General features: G+C 48.4%; 8 protein-coding genes across 8 annotated transcripts; 2 read left to right on the top strand and 6 right to left on the bottom strand.

Moving 5' to 3' along the window:
• Positions 1-1269: 1269 nt before the first annotated feature.
• On the bottom strand, positions 1270-3846 carry ARB_05375 (protein kinase domain-containing protein; the record flags this gene model as incomplete). Its single annotated transcript, XM_003015932.1, has 1 exon — positions 1270-3846. The coding sequence occupies one exon, from the start codon at positions 3844-3846 to the stop codon at positions 1270-1272; it is 2577 nt and encodes an 858-aa protein (XP_003015978.1).
• A 1612-nt stretch (positions 3847-5458) lies between these two features.
• ARB_05374 (AT DNA binding protein, putative) lies at positions 5459-8149 on the bottom strand (the record flags this gene model as incomplete). The annotated part of the gene is made up of 1 exon (XM_003015931.1): positions 5459-8149. One exon carries the CDS (start codon positions 8147-8149, stop codon positions 5459-5461), a length of 2691 nt encoding a protein of 896 aa, XP_003015977.1.
• Positions 8150-8210: 61 nt separating this feature from the next.
• On the bottom strand, positions 8211-8933 carry ARB_05373 (uncharacterized protein; the record flags this gene model as incomplete). Its single annotated transcript, XM_003015930.1, has 1 exon — positions 8211-8933. The coding sequence occupies one exon, from the start codon at positions 8931-8933 to the stop codon at positions 8211-8213; it is 723 nt and encodes a 240-aa protein (XP_003015976.1).
• Positions 8934-10128: 1195 nt separating this feature from the next.
• Positions 10129-11451, top strand: ARB_05372 (aldose 1-epimerase family protein, putative; the record flags this gene model as incomplete). Its single annotated transcript, XM_003015929.1, has 1 exon — positions 10129-11451. One exon carries the CDS (start codon positions 10129-10131, stop codon positions 11449-11451), a length of 1323 nt encoding a protein of 440 aa, XP_003015975.1.
• A 285-nt stretch (positions 11452-11736) lies between these two features.
• Positions 11737-12497, bottom strand: ARB_05371 (uncharacterized protein; the record flags this gene model as incomplete). The annotated part of the gene is made up of 2 exons (XM_003015928.1): positions 11737-11935; positions 11983-12497. The coding sequence occupies 2 exons, from the start codon at positions 12495-12497 to the stop codon at positions 11737-11739; spliced, it is 714 nt and encodes a 237-aa protein (XP_003015974.1).
• Positions 12498-13166: 669 nt separating this feature from the next.
• Positions 13167-14882, bottom strand: ARB_05370 (uncharacterized protein; the record flags this gene model as incomplete). Its single annotated transcript, XM_003015927.1, has 1 exon — positions 13167-14882. One exon carries the CDS (start codon positions 14880-14882, stop codon positions 13167-13169), a length of 1716 nt encoding a protein of 571 aa, XP_003015973.1.
• Positions 14883-15012: 130 nt separating this feature from the next.
• ARB_05369 (Rad2-like endonuclease, putative) lies at positions 15013-17823 on the top strand (the record flags this gene model as incomplete). The annotated part of the gene is made up of 4 exons (XM_003015926.1): positions 15013-15192; positions 15292-15376; positions 15529-17163; positions 17258-17823. The coding sequence occupies 4 exons, from the start codon at positions 15013-15015 to the stop codon at positions 17821-17823; spliced, it is 2466 nt and encodes an 821-aa protein (XP_003015972.1).
• Positions 17824-18575: 752 nt separating this feature from the next.
• Positions 18576-19742, bottom strand: ARB_05368 (uncharacterized protein; the record flags this gene model as incomplete). Its single annotated transcript, XM_003015925.1, has 1 exon — positions 18576-19742. One exon carries the CDS (start codon positions 19740-19742, stop codon positions 18576-18578), a length of 1167 nt encoding a protein of 388 aa, XP_003015971.1.
• Between the last annotated feature and the right edge of the window lie 500 nt (positions 19743-20242).

Raw genomic sequence — 20242 nt, 5'->3', positions numbered from 1 at the left:
AGACAAATACTTCCCGCTTCAAACCCTGAAGCAATTCGGTCGTTTCTGGACATCTGGCCTCGGATTAGAAACATCGGCCTCTTAGATGACCGAAATGCCAATTATGCATCCCATCCCAGCTATACCTGCAGATCAATGACGTCGAGGCTGACATACCTGCCGATGCAACGGCCCGACGGCGTTGAAAGAGATCAAGACAAGACAAGGGGTGTCTTTGAGCGCAAAAGAACCCGATAGTAGAGCGACGGCTGATGAACAGCCAGATCTACAAACATCAAGCGGTTGACCGTTCACCCTGGCCGCTTCCCGCTTCTCACACCCTGGACCCGTTCATCATCATCGCCTGTGCTGCAAACCACATGCAGAAGTTTTCTCGATCTTCTGAACACGCAGTTTGCGGGGAAGATTGAGCAAGGATTCTCCGGAGCTGTATCCGTATCGGGCAAAGCCTCTGAGGCTGCAGAAAGACCGTGGACTTGCGTATTCTCTATCGTTCGAATGGTCGGTGAAAGAAAGACACATAAGGACTGCTCATATGCCCATGCTTATAGGCAAGAAGGCCTGTAGCGAGCGTAAGCCATCGCTCGGCTAAATAAGGGCAAGGCGAAAGAAAGGGCTACCTCGTAGACATCGGCCTTGGGAGTTTCTTTTGCATGAGAAACTTGCTACCTGCCGAGGAAGATGGGGATAGCATACGTACTTTCATGCAGTTATATATCTTTCCACCCGCCGATCCCCGTATCTTCTGGCCGAGAAGCTCAAAGGATGTTCGACTTCGCAGGGCGCGGGGGTAGTTGATATTTAGAGTATCAAGAGATCTTCTGCAAGATTACGGTACCCCTAAAGGTTTGGGAGATAAGAAGTTGACATTTTAACGTGCTAAAGAAGATAATCGTAATGGAAGATAAAAAAAGCAAAAGACCTTCGAGAAATACTACGTCACTAGTCAACTATATATGGGGTATCAAAATAGTATCATCTAAAGCACACATGTGATTACAAGCCCATCATCTCATCGCATAAAGGAACTATATGTAAAAAAAAATGAAAAAAGATATCGGTGTATTATCTAAAAGAACAGGTCGTGAATAGACTGTGGTATCAGAATCCCAAAGTGCCAATAGGAAAAGCCGGTTCCCTACATAACTCATGTCCAACCGTGAAACACCAGCATATAAAAGTGTCACCTCGCAAGATATGCTCCGTCGTAGTGAAAAATATAAACAAAGAGAGTCGTAGATTGGCCATGGATTCGTGCTATAGGCTGTTTTAAACTGGTGGGGGAGTCCGAAGACCAGGTCGGCCGCGAGAAAAGTTCATGAAAGCCCTTTTCTTGAACGTAAGACCAGATATTGATGAACCGTAACTTGTGGAAGGGCGCGAGGAAGTCAACAGCGAGAATCGTCCTGAAATCCCGTCAATAGGAGACGTGTTGCCACTGCTACCACCATTGTTGCTGCCGAAACTACTGTTGCTCCTCCGGCGGTTGAAGAAGTCGTCAGGGTCACTCCTGGGAGCAGCAATAGGATCCTGGTTCGGGCCAGTATTGGCACGGGGGCGATTAGGATGGCGAGGAGGTATCGTTGGTTTGATCCCCAGACCAGAATCTTCGAAAGGCTTGTCCGGATAAGAGTGTTGTAGTGGAGACGAGGTGTGGGAAGTCGTAGGCTTAGAGTTGAATAACGATGATACCCGGCTGGGTACATACCAAGGATGAGACGTTGGGACTGGGAGCGGTAGAAGGCTCTTTTGAGTTTGGAGGTGCATATCTTCCATCATCTCGTCGATTATCTCGGCAGAGTCATTTCCAGGGTGCATATTCTTGTCGTCAAATTCACCCCCGCTGTTGACTATATGCACGTTCCAGGGCTTTTGTAAAGCAGGTGGTGCAGGCGTTGCAGGAGTAGCTATCGTTAATGGCGTGCCATACACAGAAGAGGAGCTAGTAATTGAGTCGTCTGTGTAAAGTGAAATAGAGCCGTTGCTGAGATCGGTATAGGAATCAGTCTCGGCGCCACCCAGTTGTGCGGATGAGTCGGTGTATGTAATATTGGGAAGCTTATTGCTATCCTGAGTTGCCTTGTCGTTGACAGCATAGCAGCTGTAATCTTCAGGGAATGCCGGCATAGGAGGTATCGGTATATCGCTCTCCTCACTCATGTCAAAGGAACGAAGACTTCCAATTACACCGTCGGATTGTTTAACCTGACAATGTGGTTGGGTAGAGCCGAAATCTATTTGCAATATGGCCATTGCAAACTTATCGGCAACATAAGCGGCGCGCGGTCGATATTTTGGGTCCCTTGCAAACATCTCCTTGACAGCCTCTAATATCGGATCGACTGCATGGAAATAGGACTCAGACTGCTTAGCGGCATCCTTCTCAAGAATGGCAATCCAGGAAAATATCTGTCGTGTATTCTGGTCCAAGTGGAAAGAGGTATCATTCGTAGATCGAACTGATGACTTCGTTCGGCTCGTACATCCACGATGTTGGGCGAAGGCTGATTGCTTTCGCTTGCATAAATGGGTTATTATATCGAGAATCACGGCAGCCAGAGAAAAGACATCAGAGGCCAGAGGTAGTTGTTCAGCAGAGTAACAATGGGAATTGTTAGGGATAGTTTGCGGTGGTGATGGGAAGGTTGCGCTTTGATTAGATCCATGTGTGCTGGTAGTTGACGTGGAGTGGGCATAAGATGCCCTTTTCCTGGATGGACCAACGCTCGAGAAATCAGAGGATGATCCCCAGGATGTAAGTCGACCTCGTGTATCGTAAGAACCCTTTTGTGACGTCAGAGGAGAAAATGCGAGATTGTCAGTACGGGTTAAGGCATTTCTGGTACCACCGGGGGGTTGCTGCCAGGCACAATGTTGGTTTGACCACTGCTCGGGTGCGGCGTATTCGTACGCTTCGGCAAATTCCTCTTTTCTTAGACCGACGAGAAGGTCATGAACATCAAAGAGGCCCAGGTATATGTGCATTTTGGCATCAATCAGGATATTTGATGGCCGGATAGCTCCATGGGCGTAGCCCTGTTCGTGCAACCAAGCGAGTCCACTGGCTAAGCAATTTGGCCAGTTAACAAGCCATCTTTTCTGCTCTAGTTTTGAGAACTTTCGGAGAGCGGAAGTATGTCTGTCATTGATAAACGACCGTAGGTTGCACTCGGGAAGGTGGAATAGCACATTGACTGTGCTTTCAGCTGTATATGTGCCAAAAATTGACAAAATATGTTCGTGGGAAAAGCGCTCCAACGACCTGACCTCCCTTAGGACATCCGACTCGCTTAGGAAGTGAGATGCTGTATCCTCGCCAATGGCAATCTTTACGCGAAGATATTCTTTCGTCTCGATTCCAGGGAGCGAAACCTTTTCGACAGGTAATCTATCGGACAGTACAACTGCAGGCCGTTCCTTGCAAACATCAACAGGTATAGTTTCATCTTCATCGTACGTGATGTGCTGTCCAGCTTCGATACCTCTGGCTAGAAACCGATTCTGGACCTCGACGAACCTCCAGTTCAAGAAAAGGTCCTCGCGGTCTGGAGAGAGCCGAAGGAGCTCTGCCTTGTTAGAGTCGAAGGGCAAATCTGAATCATCATATGTCTCATCCACAAGGCGAAAAATACGACTCGGAACCTCGATTTCCACGAGAATTAAAAAGAGCCTGCGACCTCGTTGTAAAATCCACTCGATATAAGTGTCATCCGTCAATCCTTCACCAAATGCGATCTTACTGTTCAGGCGTGGATGGAGGATGGGGTCCACATGCTTCAGTACAAATTCTCGCGTGACGGTGAAATCTATTTTCGCCTCCGTCCACAATGCAGTTGCAGGGCCCATGGTTCCTACCGTTTACTTGGTCCGGAAAACAATCCAGCGTGGGCACTGTCAAGTTCTTCTTTCTAACAGTAGATGTATATCGAGGCTTGCATAATTCTTGTCGTTTCCATCTCTCGATTCCAGTTGAATGTATGATCGAATGTCAGAATGTCGGGAGAGGAAAAAAGAGCGATCATAAAACAATAAAAGCTGACCAGCCGTTGAAAGAAAAAGTACCATGGCCAAGGAGAAGCGTGAAAATAGGGGAGCATCACAGTATATCTAGTCAATATACCGAGTGATCTCTCCCCCACAGTCACATTTTGCATGAGCAAACGCTTGGGAAGTGGCCAGCCAATTACTTAGATGCATCGGAAAGGCGACACTAGTCTGGCAGGGATTAGCCCAATTCTGGAGTTTCGACCGGGCTGAGCAGGGGGGCCTGGCTGACAAGTGGATATCTTCCCCATGGGATCTGTGTTGACCACATGAAAGGACCTTGTCCATCTGCGCTATGGCTTGCCGGGCTTTTCCTTGTTTGTTCTCCTGGCTCCCTGCCAGTGCTTTTAATAACATGATAACCAACGCCCTAATTGGTGGCACCTTGCATGCATGACGGGGGGGAATTTGTCAAGATTCGTTACCTTCCTCCCGTCAAAGGAAGGGAAAGGAGAGGGGGCTTGTTCGAGAACAGAACACACGGGAACAATTCTAGAAAAAGAACTGCTCGTGTGCGCGCCATGAAACAGCGGGCTAAACGAGTTAGTTAGTTGAAAAAAGAGTTCGATCAGACACGATGGTGTTCTCGTACTACTCGTTCTTCGGCCCCAGCGAGAGCGCCATGCCCATGATACGGACTGATGGAAAACCATCTGAATCCTGCGTCATCGGAGAAGGCGGCAACTGTCGCATGTAGTGGGGAATCCTAGACGGCTCGAAGCTGTGATCGCGGGTCCCTGAGGGTGCTTAGAGAGGCGAAAACAGCTGGTGAGTGGCCCTTCACCCCCAGATAACCGAGTTCCTCGTCCCGCTATGTCAACCAATAACAGATACGAAGTTGCGTGCCCAAATGGATGTCGACATGGCCTTTCGCCTATCGCAAACAGGTAACCCCCTGGCAAATCTTGACCTTTGTTTGGCCTTCTTCTGCTTCTTTTTCTTTTCTCGCCCCCCCGTTTGCATGGCCGTTTTGTTCTCCACATCGTCCGCCCATCGCTGGAAATTTTGCTAGCGGAGACACTGTCGTACGACTTCACACTCGAAGAAGCAATAACACCAACAAACAGTGGCTGACTATATATTGAATATCAAGCCCGAGTCATGGTCGATCACATCGTGTCGAAACAATCCAGCCAGCCAGTCCCAAAGGAATCGATCCTTCGGCGCTCGGGGATAGTCAGTAATAGTCAGAGAGGCCAGAAAATATGGAACGTTGAAGATAATCCGCTATTAGGAAACTATATATACCAAAATAATGACGTCCAGACACCAACATTTAGTTAGGCCCTGTAAAATCCAGCAAATAAACGCAATTCCTGCCCAACCCAAGGGATATCAAGGGCAACGCCAAAACAACCATCCAATTCGGAAAACATCTGGTGCATAAAACAGCGAACAAAAGAAATAACGCCAATCAGTGATGCAGTTGGAGGCGTTGCTGCTGCTCCTTTCTCTGCTTCCGTATCTGCTCTCCAACAATAATACTGAATAATCTCCACAAGATATCTTCTTCACTCCATTCCATCTCTCCATCTCCTCCATGTCGGAGATCGTCCTCTATTAAGTTCTGGCGAAATCGTTCAACAATCATTAGTTGGATCTCTGTGACCTGGCGACGGTGCTGGCCGTCCGCGGACCACATCCACTGCCCAACCATCTCATCCCGTTCATCGGTAGGATAGTATTTGAACTTCTCCGGTCGCATCTTCGCTTCTCGATAAATTTCGCGAAGTTCGACATAGTGATCATCAGTAAAATATCCTGAAATCGCGAGTGGTTTAACAAAGGAGTGCCTATCAGGAACTTTGCCTTTCGCACGACCCCAATCCTGACTCCTGGCAGGAGGCTGTGTAGCAGGGGCAGCGATCTCAGAATTAGAAATCGAGCCAACGTCTTGCTTAGTTCTTACGGTCGGCCTCTGTTTCGAAGATTTTGTTGGAGCAGGGGTGCTGGTTAGCCATGCTGGTGCAAGGTTGCTCGTCAATTTGTTGAACCATGTCACCGTGGATGTCTGCTCTGGGGGGTCTGGAATAGACGGATTGGTGATGTCACTTTCAGCAGGGTCGTTTTCCGAACCTTCTTCTTCGTGCACTTCCACATAGACATCGCTTTCAGAAAGAGCTTCCTCCTGGACGACATTCGTACCTTGTAATACCTCGTCCTGGTTGCGCAGTGGTACTGGAGTGATGCTAGACTGACCTTCGGGTAGGGTATTGAGAGGATTGTCAATAATTCCTCCATCCTCTCCCCGAATAGATTTCTCTTGGTCCCCTTTGGGGTGGCTGTTTTGTGACCCTGCCGGCTCGTCAAAATTACGGTTATTACGCTGAGGCAGGCTTTCCAACATCTCCCGCGAGTGGTGATGCTGTGAATTCCCCACGCTAGACCGCTTGAAATTCCCCTCATAAAATCGAATGGTGGCGCTGTCTGGTGTCCCGAGCAATGGTGACAAGGATGCATCCGTATCCCTGTACTGATCCATCTTCGACTTGCCAACAGCCAATTTGGGAAAAGCGTCTCCGCCAGCAGAGAGGTCTGGAAGAGCGACGCTTTCGTAATCATCCGTTGCGCTATAAGCCTCTTCTTCCGTCCCAGCCCGAGGGCTTGGGAAGCCAAGCTTGCGGTGTTGAGGTAACTCTTTGCGTGCAGTATCAGATAAGGATGGGGAGTCAATTCGAGCTTCAGGTTCACGAGCCGCTTGCTGCCAAATGTCAGTCTCATCCCCGTCGTAAACCTCCTCTACCTCATCCTCCTTCTCATCCTCTGTATCATCTTGACTGTTAACCAGATCTCGTTCATTTCGCTGCTGAGGATTGTTCTCCTTGTGATTGTTCACCACCCCTGGGCGAGCCACTGGTTGCCTCAATCCGTCATCGCTATCAATAACAATGACTTGGCTCTCATTAGCCATTTCTATCTGACGGCTGATAGCTTCTCTTTCACGCCGCCATTCAGCTTCACGTCTGGCCATTAGCGAGTCCATTGAAGTATCTTCGGGATTTTCCTCTGCTGGATAAGGCTCCTGGCGTGGATCATCCTTAATCTCTTCTTCCCGATTTTCAGGGGCAGGTACTGTCGCTGGTTGGAATCCCTGAGATGTGCCTCCCAACTCCGGGTAAACCACGTTCTGGCTTGGCCGCATAGATGTTATCTCCTGGAGCCTTGTGCTTTCCCGCGTTACGGATAGCTCTCGCCGCTTTCCGTTTGGCTGACGAAGTCTTTTTACAAGCTCTTCTCCAAACCTGACCCCTGCTCGCAGTTCTCGCCGTGTCTCCATATTGAAATCTTGGAACAGATGGTCCAGTCTCCTCCGTGTAGCCGCCATATCGTCGGCAGAGTCCGTGTTAGGGCTTGAAAACGGGGTTTGGAGGTTACTACTTTGTCGCCTGCGATCCAGGAGGCCATGGAGAGCAATTCCAGCCCGTATTACGCGACATAATCGAGCCAAGGGCCGCCTTTTTGGGGGTATAATTTCGGGTGCAGCAGCAGGGGCAGGGGGAGGTCGAGTTACGGAACGAGGGTTGTTGAGCCGTGGTGTGCGATGAAGTCTTGAGGTCATATCTCTGGGGGATGATTGTTGGAGAGACGAGATAGCTTCGTATAATTGGCTATGTGGACGTTTAGAAGATGACTGGGTAACGGGAATGTTAGGCGATAATGCAGTCGTTGAGGTGGGTTTCGGGGAAATTTGCTGCAATGTCCGGGGTGTTGCATTGGATTTTGGTGTCCTAGTACGGCTGGCCTGGTTTTCAACTATTTGGCGCAGTCGCTGTCTGGCTGAGGGTAAAGTATTGAGCGAGACCATGCTGAATCCCTCGCTTTCCATGATTGAGTCAAATTCGCGATGCTCGTCTGTTGGATCTGTCTCAGCGACATGGTTGGCGGGCTTTTCCAGCGTTTCGTCTATCAAAGAAGATGATGTTGGAGTTGGATATATTCGCTTCGGCCGGGGCGTACGACCAGCGTTCGTAACGTTGATAGGAGATAGAGCTGTCCGAATAGAGGAAACCTTGGAATTTTCCAACGACATTAGATCTTTCCTTCTGTCTAATGGTGTGATCCCAGTTTCGTTTGTTGAAGGCTGCCGTGGCCCAGCGTCAGTCATTTCAACGTGATCACCCATCAAAGCACCACCGCCGTCATCATCACCATCATCTGTATCTCCATCAGCCGCCAAATCCAAAAAAAACATCTCCAAAACCCTGAGTCGGTTCGTCCAAATCCTGCGGAAGGGCATTATCCTCCACGCTGGATATAACATCCTCTACCGCCTCTGTGTTCTCTTGAACCCCGGTCACTTGTCCATTCTCAATTGTCGCCGAGGTTGCTTCTGTAGGCATATCGCCCTTTTTAGGCCCCGGTGTAGGAGGTCTTTCTGCAATGTCAGTCCTGCTCTTTCGTCGCCGGCGCCTCTTTGGTGTTGGTTCCGTCGAAGAAGTCCCCTTCAATGGTACCTTCACTGTCTTACCGTCAACCCATGGCCCGAGTCGCTTTTGCTTCATGGCATGCCCCCCGTCTTCTTCGTCTTCTTGTTCAGCCTCAACAGTGACTCGTATGCGCCATGGACTAATGTTACCGTCTGACTGCAGGATAGCCTTGGTTGGGGACAGCGATCTCCGGTCGAAACGCGTCGCTCTCGAATTTCCCGATGGCGTGGAAGGCAGTATAATATCTTCTAATCGTATCGTTTGGCCGTTTTTCTTCGCACTTTTCTTTGGAGACTGGTAGCTCTTTTGATGTAGCGGTGGTCGTCCACGTCGTGGGGTTCCGCGCTTTTGCGGTGACATGATTCGTTGAGGGAACGGCTTTTTGGCGGACGAGAGGAGATATTCCGGATCGCCTGGGTATCCCAAGGGATCTGGAGAGGAGGTGCTGCTTCGAGAGGCCATCATCGACGCTCCTGTATGTGTCTGTCTATCCCGGCGCCGTCATGCGCCCCGTCGCAAGGTGGTGTATCGCAGCGCTTCGGTAAACAAAGATTCATGCTTTGACCTCGAAAGAACCCGAAAAAGAACCGAGCTATGAGTAGCTTTTTCCGTATCTTATGTATTTCGCTGAAGGGCCAGAAAAGCAGTCCCAATATACCAGGCTGCTGGCATACTAACTCGTCTGTCTTCCCTCTTCTTCGTCCTCGAGCTTCCAAATCTCCAAATTGTCCAATCTGCCGTGTTGCTTGACATTATTAGTCATCATTCCACTAGCCGAAAAGGGAAGTCTGTTTATCCGTTTCGGAGAAACTATTATGCCGAGTCGCGGGCTCGGGCGCTTAGGTTCTAGCCCAATACGGCAGGTAGTGACGTCGATCCTTTGCTTGCTTGTATTATGTCATCATCTTTCTTTTCTGTTTATATCAACGACGAGATTATTGATTGAAAACAACGACAAGAAGGAGACAAAGGACTGCTAAATCTGTACTGTTGAAAGATTCATTGGCCAGAGTTTGTGTATTCGTGCTAATGTAGCTACTAGGAGAGGCTTGGAGCAGGAAACGACTCGATACTACGAGGCCCATGCTGTACCCATGTATGTCACACTGACGAAGAAGGTATCTTTGCATAGCGTTGCGTCATAGCCATACATTTCGGAGATGGCTTCGCCAGGTAATGGGACAGTTTCCGCAGTGCTATTATGTGCAAAGGAAAAGTAAGGCCCTACGGAGAATGTTTGGAGAGATGGAGCTATGGAAGCTCAAGCCACAACGGCTCGTATCTTTCGCCCCTTCGAAGAAACGAACATCGATCCCCGTCCATGCTACATAATGCGGGGGAGACCACATTCCATCAAATAAGAACTCACAGTTTGCCTTTCCAATGTTCCATCCGCGCAGCTGGTGGCAGTGGTTGGCTTTTTATGCTTGCAACGGTACATGCAACGTCTTCTCCCTCCCATCGTCATTGCTTTTGCCATCAATATTACTTAAAACAGTTGGAAGGAAAGGGTATATAAACCTCTTCAGTGAGCCTCCATAGCATCCGGATCGTCCCCTGTTTTGTGGAACTCCACACTCCACACTCTACCTCCGTTTCCCCTTCATGTGCACACTTCATTAGTTATCACCTTGTATTATCACATACATCCTTTACCATGTGCGGTGTCCTTCGCCAACTCATGCTTCTGCTGCTAGCCTTCCTCAGCATAACACCCAGTTGCTCAGCATGGAACTTCCATCACCAGTTAAATGGCACTACACCTTCTAATGGGACGACTACGAATGGCTCATCTAGCTGCCCCCTAGCCAATGGAGCGTCGTCGAATCCACTACAAGTATACACCATTGCTGCAAATAACATTACTGCATCGTTCATTCCATACGGTGCCCGTCTAATCTCCCTCATGGTCCCCGATCGTGAGGGTAAGATGCAGGATGTTATAGTTGGCTACGATAACCCCCAGGACTATGTTAAAGACACACTCACTAACCATACGTACTTTGGGTGCATTGTCGGACGATATGCCAACAGGATTAGAAATGGTACATTTGTCCTAGATGGAACTACATACAATACACCAAAAAACGAGCTGAATAAAACTCAGACATTACACGGTGGGAGTGTTGGTTATGACCAGCGTAACTGGACTGTTACGGCTCTGTCGAATAGCTCCATAACCTTCACCTTGTTCGATTCCGGCTATGAACACTTCCCGGGTGATGTCATAAATCATGTTACTTTCAGTGTTAATTCGTCATATGGCTTGAAAAGGCCCAATCCACAGACAGAGTTCACCGCCCGAACCGTTTCTCTCTCTTTGACAGAAAAGACGCCCATCATGTTGTCACCTCATATATACTGGAATCTCAACGCTTTTAAGAATGAGACCGTGCTAGAGGACACGCTACTTGAACTACCACTATCTAGTCGATACGTGGAGGTGGACTCGCGGCTTATCCCAACCGGAAACATAGGAAATGTCTCTTCCTCCCTCAATGGTACCCTAGACTTCACAAAGGGGAAGTTGATCGGGAAAGATATCAAGTCCGCAGATGGAATCTGTGGAGCAAATTGTACTGGGTACGATAACTGCTTCATTATTGATAGGCCCAATAATGCGTCTGACTGGACTTCTTCCCCCCAAACAATGGTCCCTGCTGTGAATATGTCCTCGATCACTACGGGTATAAATATGCTGGTCACAACAAATCAGCAGGCGATTCAAATATACTCCTGCAATGGTCAGAATGGCACGATCCCTGTGAAAGGCTCACAAGTGGCAAGGAATAAGGCTAGCGGGGATGGGAACGGTACGGTTGTGGATAAGATAGAACAGTATGGCTGCCTTGTCATTGAAACCGAGGGGTGGATTGATGGCATCAATAACCCAGACTGGGGTCAGGATCCGTTCCAAATATATTCTCCCGAGTCAGGTCCTGCGATAAACTGGGCAACGTATGTGTTTACTGCTTCCTGAGCTTTTGCCTGGAAAGCATTGGCTTCACCGCAGGGAAATAGATATAAGGGCATGGGGGGTTGTGTATGTAAATGCAACCACTCTTTTTTTTTGTTTGTTTTTAAATACTTCTATTACAAAGTACAGCACACAGTAATACCAGTTTATATGACCATTTAAGAGTTCAGATTTAGGCAAGGCTTGCTTCAATACTGGTGTAGACTGATAGAAGCTATTAAGGCCACCAGAGCAGTGACAAAGGAAGACAAAGTAGCCCCCCATTATCACGAGAACAATATATGCAAATTATTCCTTGTCTTCTGCATCAAGTACCATTTTTAGACACAAAGGGAATACAATGTGGTGACGCCCGGTGAGTATTAGTTTAATAAGAGAACATATCATTCCATTCACGTGAGGAAGGGAGGTTTCGGCAGCTATAGAGGAGTCAGTTAGATATGCACGAGTTGTGATTAGAGCCATTGCATTATAGTAGTCTACGCGCCTAGAGAGAGGAAAAGAGAGAGTTAGGGAAAGAATATAATAACTTACATCTCAAGAACATCATTCCCACCCATCTCTAGCTTTAAAGCAGAGATACGGTCAATCTCCTGCAGGTGAAAGGCAACAAACTTTGCCAGGAGGTTTCTTGCGTTTCTAACCCCCTGAAGACGCCAGTTCATGTACATAGCAGCACATTGAACCTCTGGACGCGTAGACATGTTGGCTAGCGTATAGCTCAGCTGGTCAAGGGTGGTGTTGTGCTCTTTGATTTCATTCTTTATACGATCCAGCTGGCTGAGGTGATAGTTCAAGAGGCCATCAAGAGCAACGAAATCCTTTGGAAGCTCGTCTCGGGGAGAAGGCGGGGCGTTAGATGGAGTTGGCGAGTGGGATCCTTCGCGACCACGAGGCGGAGGAGTTGTAATGCAGGGCTTCGAGCTATCGTCGGAGGTGAAATGCACTGAGATGGGCGCTTCTTCATCGGTGGTTGGGATCCTAAGAAGCGAGCTTGTCGAGATCTTTCGGCGCAGCTCTTCCGGCTGACGGGGCTGTGGCGTCTCCATGGCTTCGGCGACTTAAGCGTGCTTCTTTCTGGCTGCTTGCGGCTTGGGATGAGATAGGATGAAGAAGACTGTGGATGTTGGTGGTGGTTGAGAGAGGTGGGTGAAAAGAAGAAGAAGAGACCACTCGCGTTTTGCAATAAAGAGCTACCAGAGTTGTCGAAGAAGGAAGTTTCCAGCAACTCCAGCTTGAGGAACACAGAATTGATATCAAAGTGAGCAGCAGGACACCTGGGCAAAGTGACAGAAATACCAAGTGACTGTGACAGTGTCCTGTCACTCTGCTTCTGACAAGGCCCCAATAGAGTGGGTGACTGGATATGGAGAGACAAGGATGATTATATTGTCACCAAAGGAAGTAGTAGGAATCTAGCTGCTGCTCTATGTTGTCTCCCCAGGCAGTGCCTAGAGTAGAGGCCTAGTAGCTTGGTGATGCAGGACTGGCCTTTGTCTTTGCATATATTTATCAGCCCCAGAGAGGTATCAAAATAAAGGTATCAAGGTATCAGCTTTTCCACTCGCAGAGGATATACACGCCTGTACCCGTCCAACCCATAATATGCTAACGCAAGAATAACTTGAAGGGCAAGTAAAATGTATTCTAAGGGTATCTTATAACACGCAAAACAAGGCGAAAGACATGACAGCCCATGTGTAAGTAAACAAATACTATCATCTCCATTCACCGAGAGTCCAGCTGGATCTGTCTCCGCCTGCTCGAACAGCTCCTTGTCCATGGCCAGATCTCCGATCAGGGGGATTCAGTTCATAATCACGGCTGGCACCCGCAAGACCATGCTGGAGATATTTTTCACGTTCAATTTCCACCATACCCCTGATTTTGAGGCTAGCAAGAAGGCTAGCCCCGGCCCATGGACCCATCGATTCGACCTGGCGAAGCACTCCGTGAACATATCTATCGTCCTTTCGCTTTAAGTCCATTTTCTCATCGATAAAATTTGATTCTAGCTCGGGTGGCTCCCGGAAGGCAGAGTTCGACTCGTCCGTATTTGATGGCGTGGAATTCCCATTACCGCTCTGTTCATATAAACGGCTCTTCCTCTTGTTTATGGATTTTCCCCTAGATACAGACCACTGGTTCTTTTCAACCAGGGCATTGACATCATCTAATATGCGTTGTCGTACCCCTGGAATGTTCGCACCACCGCCTGTAAATACTATCCGTGACATACAGGTCCCTCGAAGGTCAGGTGGTAGCGAGAGAAGGAAATAATATATCAGAATATCCAAGGGCATGTCTTCGTCATCCCAGTCTCGGGTTTCATATGGCCCACCGAATAAAGTAGTTTCAGTGGGTTGTGAAAACCGCGAAAAGGGTACTTCTGTATATTTTGAGTCTGATCCAATTGGTAAGGGGACGGAAACTTTCGAATCCAACGAGCGAGAGTAGGTGTCTCTATTACCGCCTTCTGAAACTGTCGAGGGAGCGGAGTGCGCACTCATAAATTCCGAATCTTCAGAATTCTGAGAGCTCTTTTCGCACCAGGCCATGCGCACCAAAATCTCCTCGCAAAGTTCAAATGGAATACATATTGAGCTTTCCTTCCCGCCAAGGCTAGATCCTTCTATCTCATAGATAACGCTACTAAGCATCTTCCCCATTTCATGCATCATCATCTTCATGGCGCGGGTGCTTCGTTTTGACCGGATTTCTCGATATTCGTAAACGGCAGTGACAACAGTTTCCTCCCATCCAATATCTACAACAAGAGACGATCGTAAACCGGCGGATACAGTCGCCATCGCCGCAGTTGGTAATAAAGTGATACTGGGGTACTTCCAGCGGTGGAATATAGTTGAGAGAAGCGATGCCAGCAGTGGGTGAGGGACAATAGAGGGTATAACAAGCACTAATCTTGAGGAACCAGCATCCGTGAGTAAGTATTTGTTATAGACCTCTCGAATAGCACGCTCGATCCTATCCTCAAAGAGTTGGATATCAAACCCCCGAAGATCTGAGGTCCAAAGCTCATAATTCTTCGTCCATGTTTCAACGTCATAGGTAAGTCGTTTTCTCACAGTGCTGCTGTTGTTCCTAATCCAGCCTCGATAATCACCAACCCTTCTCCCTTCTTCAGTTCCGAACCCAGTTACGCAGGTAGGTATACTGTTCCCTTCAAACCCCGCACGAATCCACCTTGACCCAATTTCTAGTATCACTGCATCTTCCTCCTGACGAAACGAGGAGCCGGGGGAGGAAGTCCCTGTATACGGAGATAGTATTGGGCGCTGTTGCTGTGGCGTATGGGGAGACCCAGGGATGGAGACAATGGAGCCGCGCGCCTGACGAAGGTTTCCTCGTATACTGGCACTCGATAGAGACTGTCTCCTTTCCGAATCGATCGCAGACGACGGGGCTGCGGCCATCCTCGAGCTTCTTCACCGTGTGGTGTTATTTCCCTGGCTAATTGGTCAAAGAACAACAAATTACCAAGAATAAGGTGTTTTCTCGCGTTTAATCATCATACAGACAACTGTTTGGCTAGCAAAATAGACGATGACCTCTTCAGCCAGAGTATTCCACGCTGCTGCGCTGGAGAACTGGGCTGTTACAAACTTGATAGAAGAAGTTGAGGCTCCTCGAGATGAAAGTCTATTTTTGGTCCGCCGCCAAGACATTCTGTGTTTACCTCGTCCGTCCTCTCAACTTCCACAGCCCAAAGGAAACAACGCTTTGGTACATTGAGTAGCAGGGCCCCTTTCTCCCTTTTTCTTTTTTTGTTTTTTTTTTTTTTTGGATCCTCTGGTGTCATGAAATCCTCATAGTTGCGTTTAGGGGACCATCCATCGAGATCCGCCTCCCTTCGATCGTAACCGGAACGTCCACGTCTGCGTGTTAACTCATGAATGGGGATTCCTGGGTAAAAAACAATACCTATTATCTTGCAAAGGACGAAAGATTGCTGATGCATATTTAATAGTCTGAAAGATGAGCTCGGTCCTGGGGAGCGTATCTCCTTGGCGAGATACTCAGTCGGCCATCTGCAACGCACGAGAAAGCCATTACGCTTAGCTGTTGATATTTCCATATGGCTTTTTCAAGTCCAGGCAGCACAAGGAGGGACAAACCCCGCCCTTAGGACCCTATTCTTCCGATTAACGAGGCTGATTTCTCTGCCAATCCAACCAATCTTTGTTTTCGATGGGCCACATAGACCGGATTACAAAAGAGGCCGGCTGGTCAGCAAGAATGCAGCCGCCGCACAAATAGAGCTTTCAAGGAAGCTAATTGAACTATTTTCGTATCCGTGCCATATGGCCCCGGGGGAAGCCGAGGCAGAATGCGCAAAACTGCAGCAGGCAGGTGTTGTTGATGCCGTTATGAGTAACGATGTTGATGCCCTCATGTTCGGCTCCAAGGTTACCCTTCTCAATTATTCCAAGGGCTCGGCCAAGCAGTCAGGAGCTGCAACCCATGTTGATTTGTACAATACTGAAGCAGAAGATGGAGATAGCAAGGTCACACTGGATACCAGGGGCATGGTCTTAGTTGCATTACTGAGTGGTGGAGATTATTCGCCTGCTGGTGTAGCTCTCTGCGGTCCAAAACTAGCAGTTGAGATCGCTAGAGCTGGTTTTGGCGAAGATCTTCTTGAAATAACTCAGGACTTACTATCCGGGCGATCAACCAAGAAAGCCGAGGAGGCATTGTGTGAATGGCGGGAACGCCTTCAATATGAACTCCAGAGTAATGAGAGCGGGTATTTTAAAACTAAACACAAAGCCGTTAAGATACCTGCCGACTTTCCGAATTTGGCAGCTTTACGAAGTTGTGTTGATCCGGTCACCTCGTCCCTCAAGGAGATGGATGCACTTCGCCGATCAGACATATGGGGCAGAAGAGTCGATGTTGACCGGCTTCGCGCATTTGTTGGCAAATACTTGGGGTGGAAGAATGCAATAGGGGCCAAGAACTTGATAAGAAAACTTGCGCCCTCTTTGCTAAGCTATAATTTATTTTATAGCTCTCTTGGAACACCGAAGGACAAGCTGCCACTTAAAATATTGGGTTACAAGTCGGCCGATTCCTTTGACGCATTACCAGTGTTGAAACTAGAATATGTGCCCCTCCAAATTGTCAATGTTGATCTGGACCAGGAAACTACCACTGCTAGCCCACAAGAAGAGGAGGTTATGAACATTGACTCTTCCGATAATGATGATACACCAAAGGAAAGTCACGCTATGGTCAGGAAAAGTACTCTGGCTGAGTATGACCCGTCTGCTTCCCAGAAAGCATGGTTGTTTGAAACCATAGTACGCCGGGGTATCCCAGATACCGTGGATGATTGGTTTGCGGAGTGCAAGAAGAAAGAGGCTGCTAAAAAACGGCCAGTGAAGAAATCTGAGGCACGGAAGAAAAAACCCAAAGTGGTTGACCCGGGAATGAAAGCTGGTTCTATTCTCCGGTATGGAACTATAACCAAAGGACCTGTTATACAAAGGAATGCCACGTCTTCATTGGCCAAGGAGTCACCTCCTTCTAGCAACCACAGCCTTCCATATAGCGATATAGCAGGGACACAAAAGCCTCCAATTTCTTCTGGGAAAAGTACAGACCTCCCTGCTTCCTCTGAATTTATCGATCTAACATTCAGTGACCCGTTGGATGACCCGGTGGGTTCAGATCATACGCAAGACAGAAAAGGTAGGAAACAATATCCATACTTCCTACCGACACATGCGAATCCTGCTAGGTCCTAATTTACAAGATTGCATTACCAGATACGTTCAAGAGATAGACTTGGCTCTTAGCCATGTACATATTTCAGAAAAGATGCTCCCAGGAAGCACTCGACCAGACATAGTCTGTGCCCCCTCTCAAAAGCGAAAAATTCCGAAATGCAAGGAACGAATTCCGGCCCCTTCTGTGCAGCCTAATGAGCCAAAACTACCCAAGGAGAAGAAAGCCATTACGAAAAGCCCCTCACCACTTCCTTCGTACTCTACTACTCAGGAGTTCCCGTCCTTGAATCAATTATCAATCGAATTGGAGAATATTTACAATATGAACCCTCCAGGCGATACCCGGACGCGACATCAGAAAACAGATCGTCATATATTATATAGAGACAATGGACCACCTGCACCAGAAGGTATTATGGATGCTTTCAAGCCCGAGATGATATTCTGCGAGCATCGTCCTCCTGCTTTGCATGTTAAAATTGACAATGGATTTTGGACTCAGGTTCAGGGTGCAACTACAGATTGTCCCTGTCTGCTAAGCTCTGAGAAGAACTCGAGTTTGAATTGCTTATCGGGCAGGCCAATATGCCTAGGGTATGTTAGTATAGTTGATCTTACCTGATTGGAATTACTATGCTTTTGAATATTCCGATCCTGTGGAATACCGACTGCCTGGGGGATAATAATCTTGGATGACTATATCACAATTGGATTTGCATGTTTCAACGCGGACGGGGCATAGCTGCTGGCGTAGGCTAGGTCCAGTTAACTATATTCACACATTGTATTTATTGAATAATGTAAAGCTACTAATCTACCGTAAATATTCAGAGTGCATGCAAAGCGGTCTATAATCCGAATGAATTCTATTATCCTCTTCGCGAACCAATAAAAGGAAATCCGGCTCCAGATATTAACGTAAAAGTCAACCTTGGAAAGGGAAACATTAATCATTACAAAAAGGAAGGGTGAGGTAGAAGAAATTGGGGTATTGGGTAGTTTAAAAGGCGTGAGTAGGCTAAATGTAGGGTAAATAAACACTGAACATTGTTTTGCAGATTTAGATGATCGTTAAGGGAAATGGAGGAGAGAGAAATGTGAAATGGGGCGCGCGGGATGCAAATGGGCAGTTACTTCGAGGCAAAGGGAAATTGGGCGAATATAGTACAGCCAGAAAGAAGGTGTAGAACGGCTTCTTTGGAGTATGTATCAGGGAGGGGAGGAAGAATCGACATTGAATGAATCACGGCAGGTGGAATAATGATGTGGTAAAGTTTAATGCGATGAAAGAATGAGCGGCAGTGGGAGGAGAGCAGAGAATGAATAGATAAGTAAATGCCAAATATCACAAAACATAGAATATTAGAAAGAGATTTAGGCACCAAAGACCTTGAAGAAACCCCACAAGCCAATTCCGCTCAGAAGTGGGATGGTTAGGTTATCATCGAAGCCAAAAAGGTCGATCAACTCACTTCCAGCACCCACGACGCCAGTCCACAAGCTAACAATTCCGAGAGCAAGTGGGCCAGAGACGATGGAGCCATCAGAGGTGGGAGTTGGGAGGCCGATCCACTCCAAAAGCTTGGTTGCAGCGGAGGGCAGAAGCCTGATAGAGCCAGAAAACATGTTGGCGTCTTCCGGATCGTTAGGGAATGATCCTACTGCGGGAACAATATATCCCCAGAAAGCGACGGCAGTCATCACGCCGACAACCCAGGCGGCAAGAGTTCCAGCCAAGCTCTTTCCACGTCGAAGACGTGGCGTATAGCGACCGTAGAGACGACCAAACGTCGACGCAGCTGTGTCACACCAACTAAGTAGTAGGACAGACACCATGGCAACATCCTTGGGGAAGAAGTGGAGGACTATAACGACGCCCAAGATATACCAAATCACGCCGTTGAAGCCCGACACTTCGGTCTCGCGCATCAGAGCCCCAAGACAGCGGATATAGAACCTATTGACGGCCGGGAATCGGTGGCGTAGGAAGTCCGTTGCTGAAATAGGAATGAAGGCAGAGAACAGCCAGGGTGTTAACTGGTTTGCTTGTACTCCCCTGCGGAAGAAATCGAGGGCAACAAAGCCGATGGAAACATGTAGCAGCTTCCGCGGAATCTCATGGCGATGGATGAAGGTTCTATAATGAGAATGGAGGGGAATCAGGCCGAGAGGAGAGGGAGACCTTGAAATAACACGCCAGTTTTCCTGAGCGCTCGAGTATGGTGAGAGATGGCCATTTGCCGACGTGTGTCCGTTTGCTACCAACGCAGCCTTTTCGCCAGTTCCAGAGTTGGATTTGCGCCTGCGCTGTACAGAAGACGGGAGCACCATCGGACTTCGGGATCGAGTTCGAGATCGTTTGTTCAAGCTGGAGTCTGAGCCGGATGCATCGTCGGCAACTGGGTCTTCTTCCGGGATAGGCGGAGGAGACGCGAGCGGCCCTTTATCTGAGATGTGCTCTCTCGACTCTGAAAGGTCCGAAGGTGTCGGCGACGGTGAGATCACACGCGGCGTCGCGGGAATCTTATATTGGTTTGGCATCGCAACGAGCGGTCTTTTTTCCTGTTATTCGATCTTTGAAGCTGGTGATGGACGAACTCCCAAGCTCCGCCGGTAGTTAACGTTATCTGGCCAAAGTCCGCCTGATAAGCCGCTCGACAGCGCACTCAGGATGCCGCAAAGATGGCGCCGCTCAGCGATAACAGGCGCGTCTCGGGCTCGGTCTGGGTCGTAGCGGGCGAGAGTCGATGTTCCCTGCTGGCAACGGCAAGGTGACCGACTGTTGTTCTCGTGAAGTTGTCTTGCGCCTGCTGTCCGCCTCCGGGAAAATTTGAGCCTAACAGGCAAACTCACTAACTAGTTGGTGAACCTTGGAAGGAGGCGGGCGGCGGAGTTGGTGCTGCGGTCGTCGCCCAAACGGCAAGCCTGGTCGCAAGCTGCAGAGGAAGACGAAGGAAGTCCCGTTTTCACGTCCAGTTCTGCTTGTCGGCTTCGTCTTCGTCTTCTTTCTTCTTCTTCATTTTTCTCTCTCTTCTTCTTTA

Source organism: Trichophyton benhamiae (genome assembly GCF_000151125.1).
Source record: "Trichophyton benhamiae CBS 112371 chromosome Unknown contig01145.0, whole genome shotgun sequence".
Lineage (NCBI taxonomy): Eukaryota > Fungi > Ascomycota > Eurotiomycetes > Onygenales > Arthrodermataceae > Trichophyton > Trichophyton benhamiae.
The sequence above is the reverse complement of the archived record's forward strand: the minus strand, read 5'-3'. Positions and strand labels throughout refer to the sequence as shown.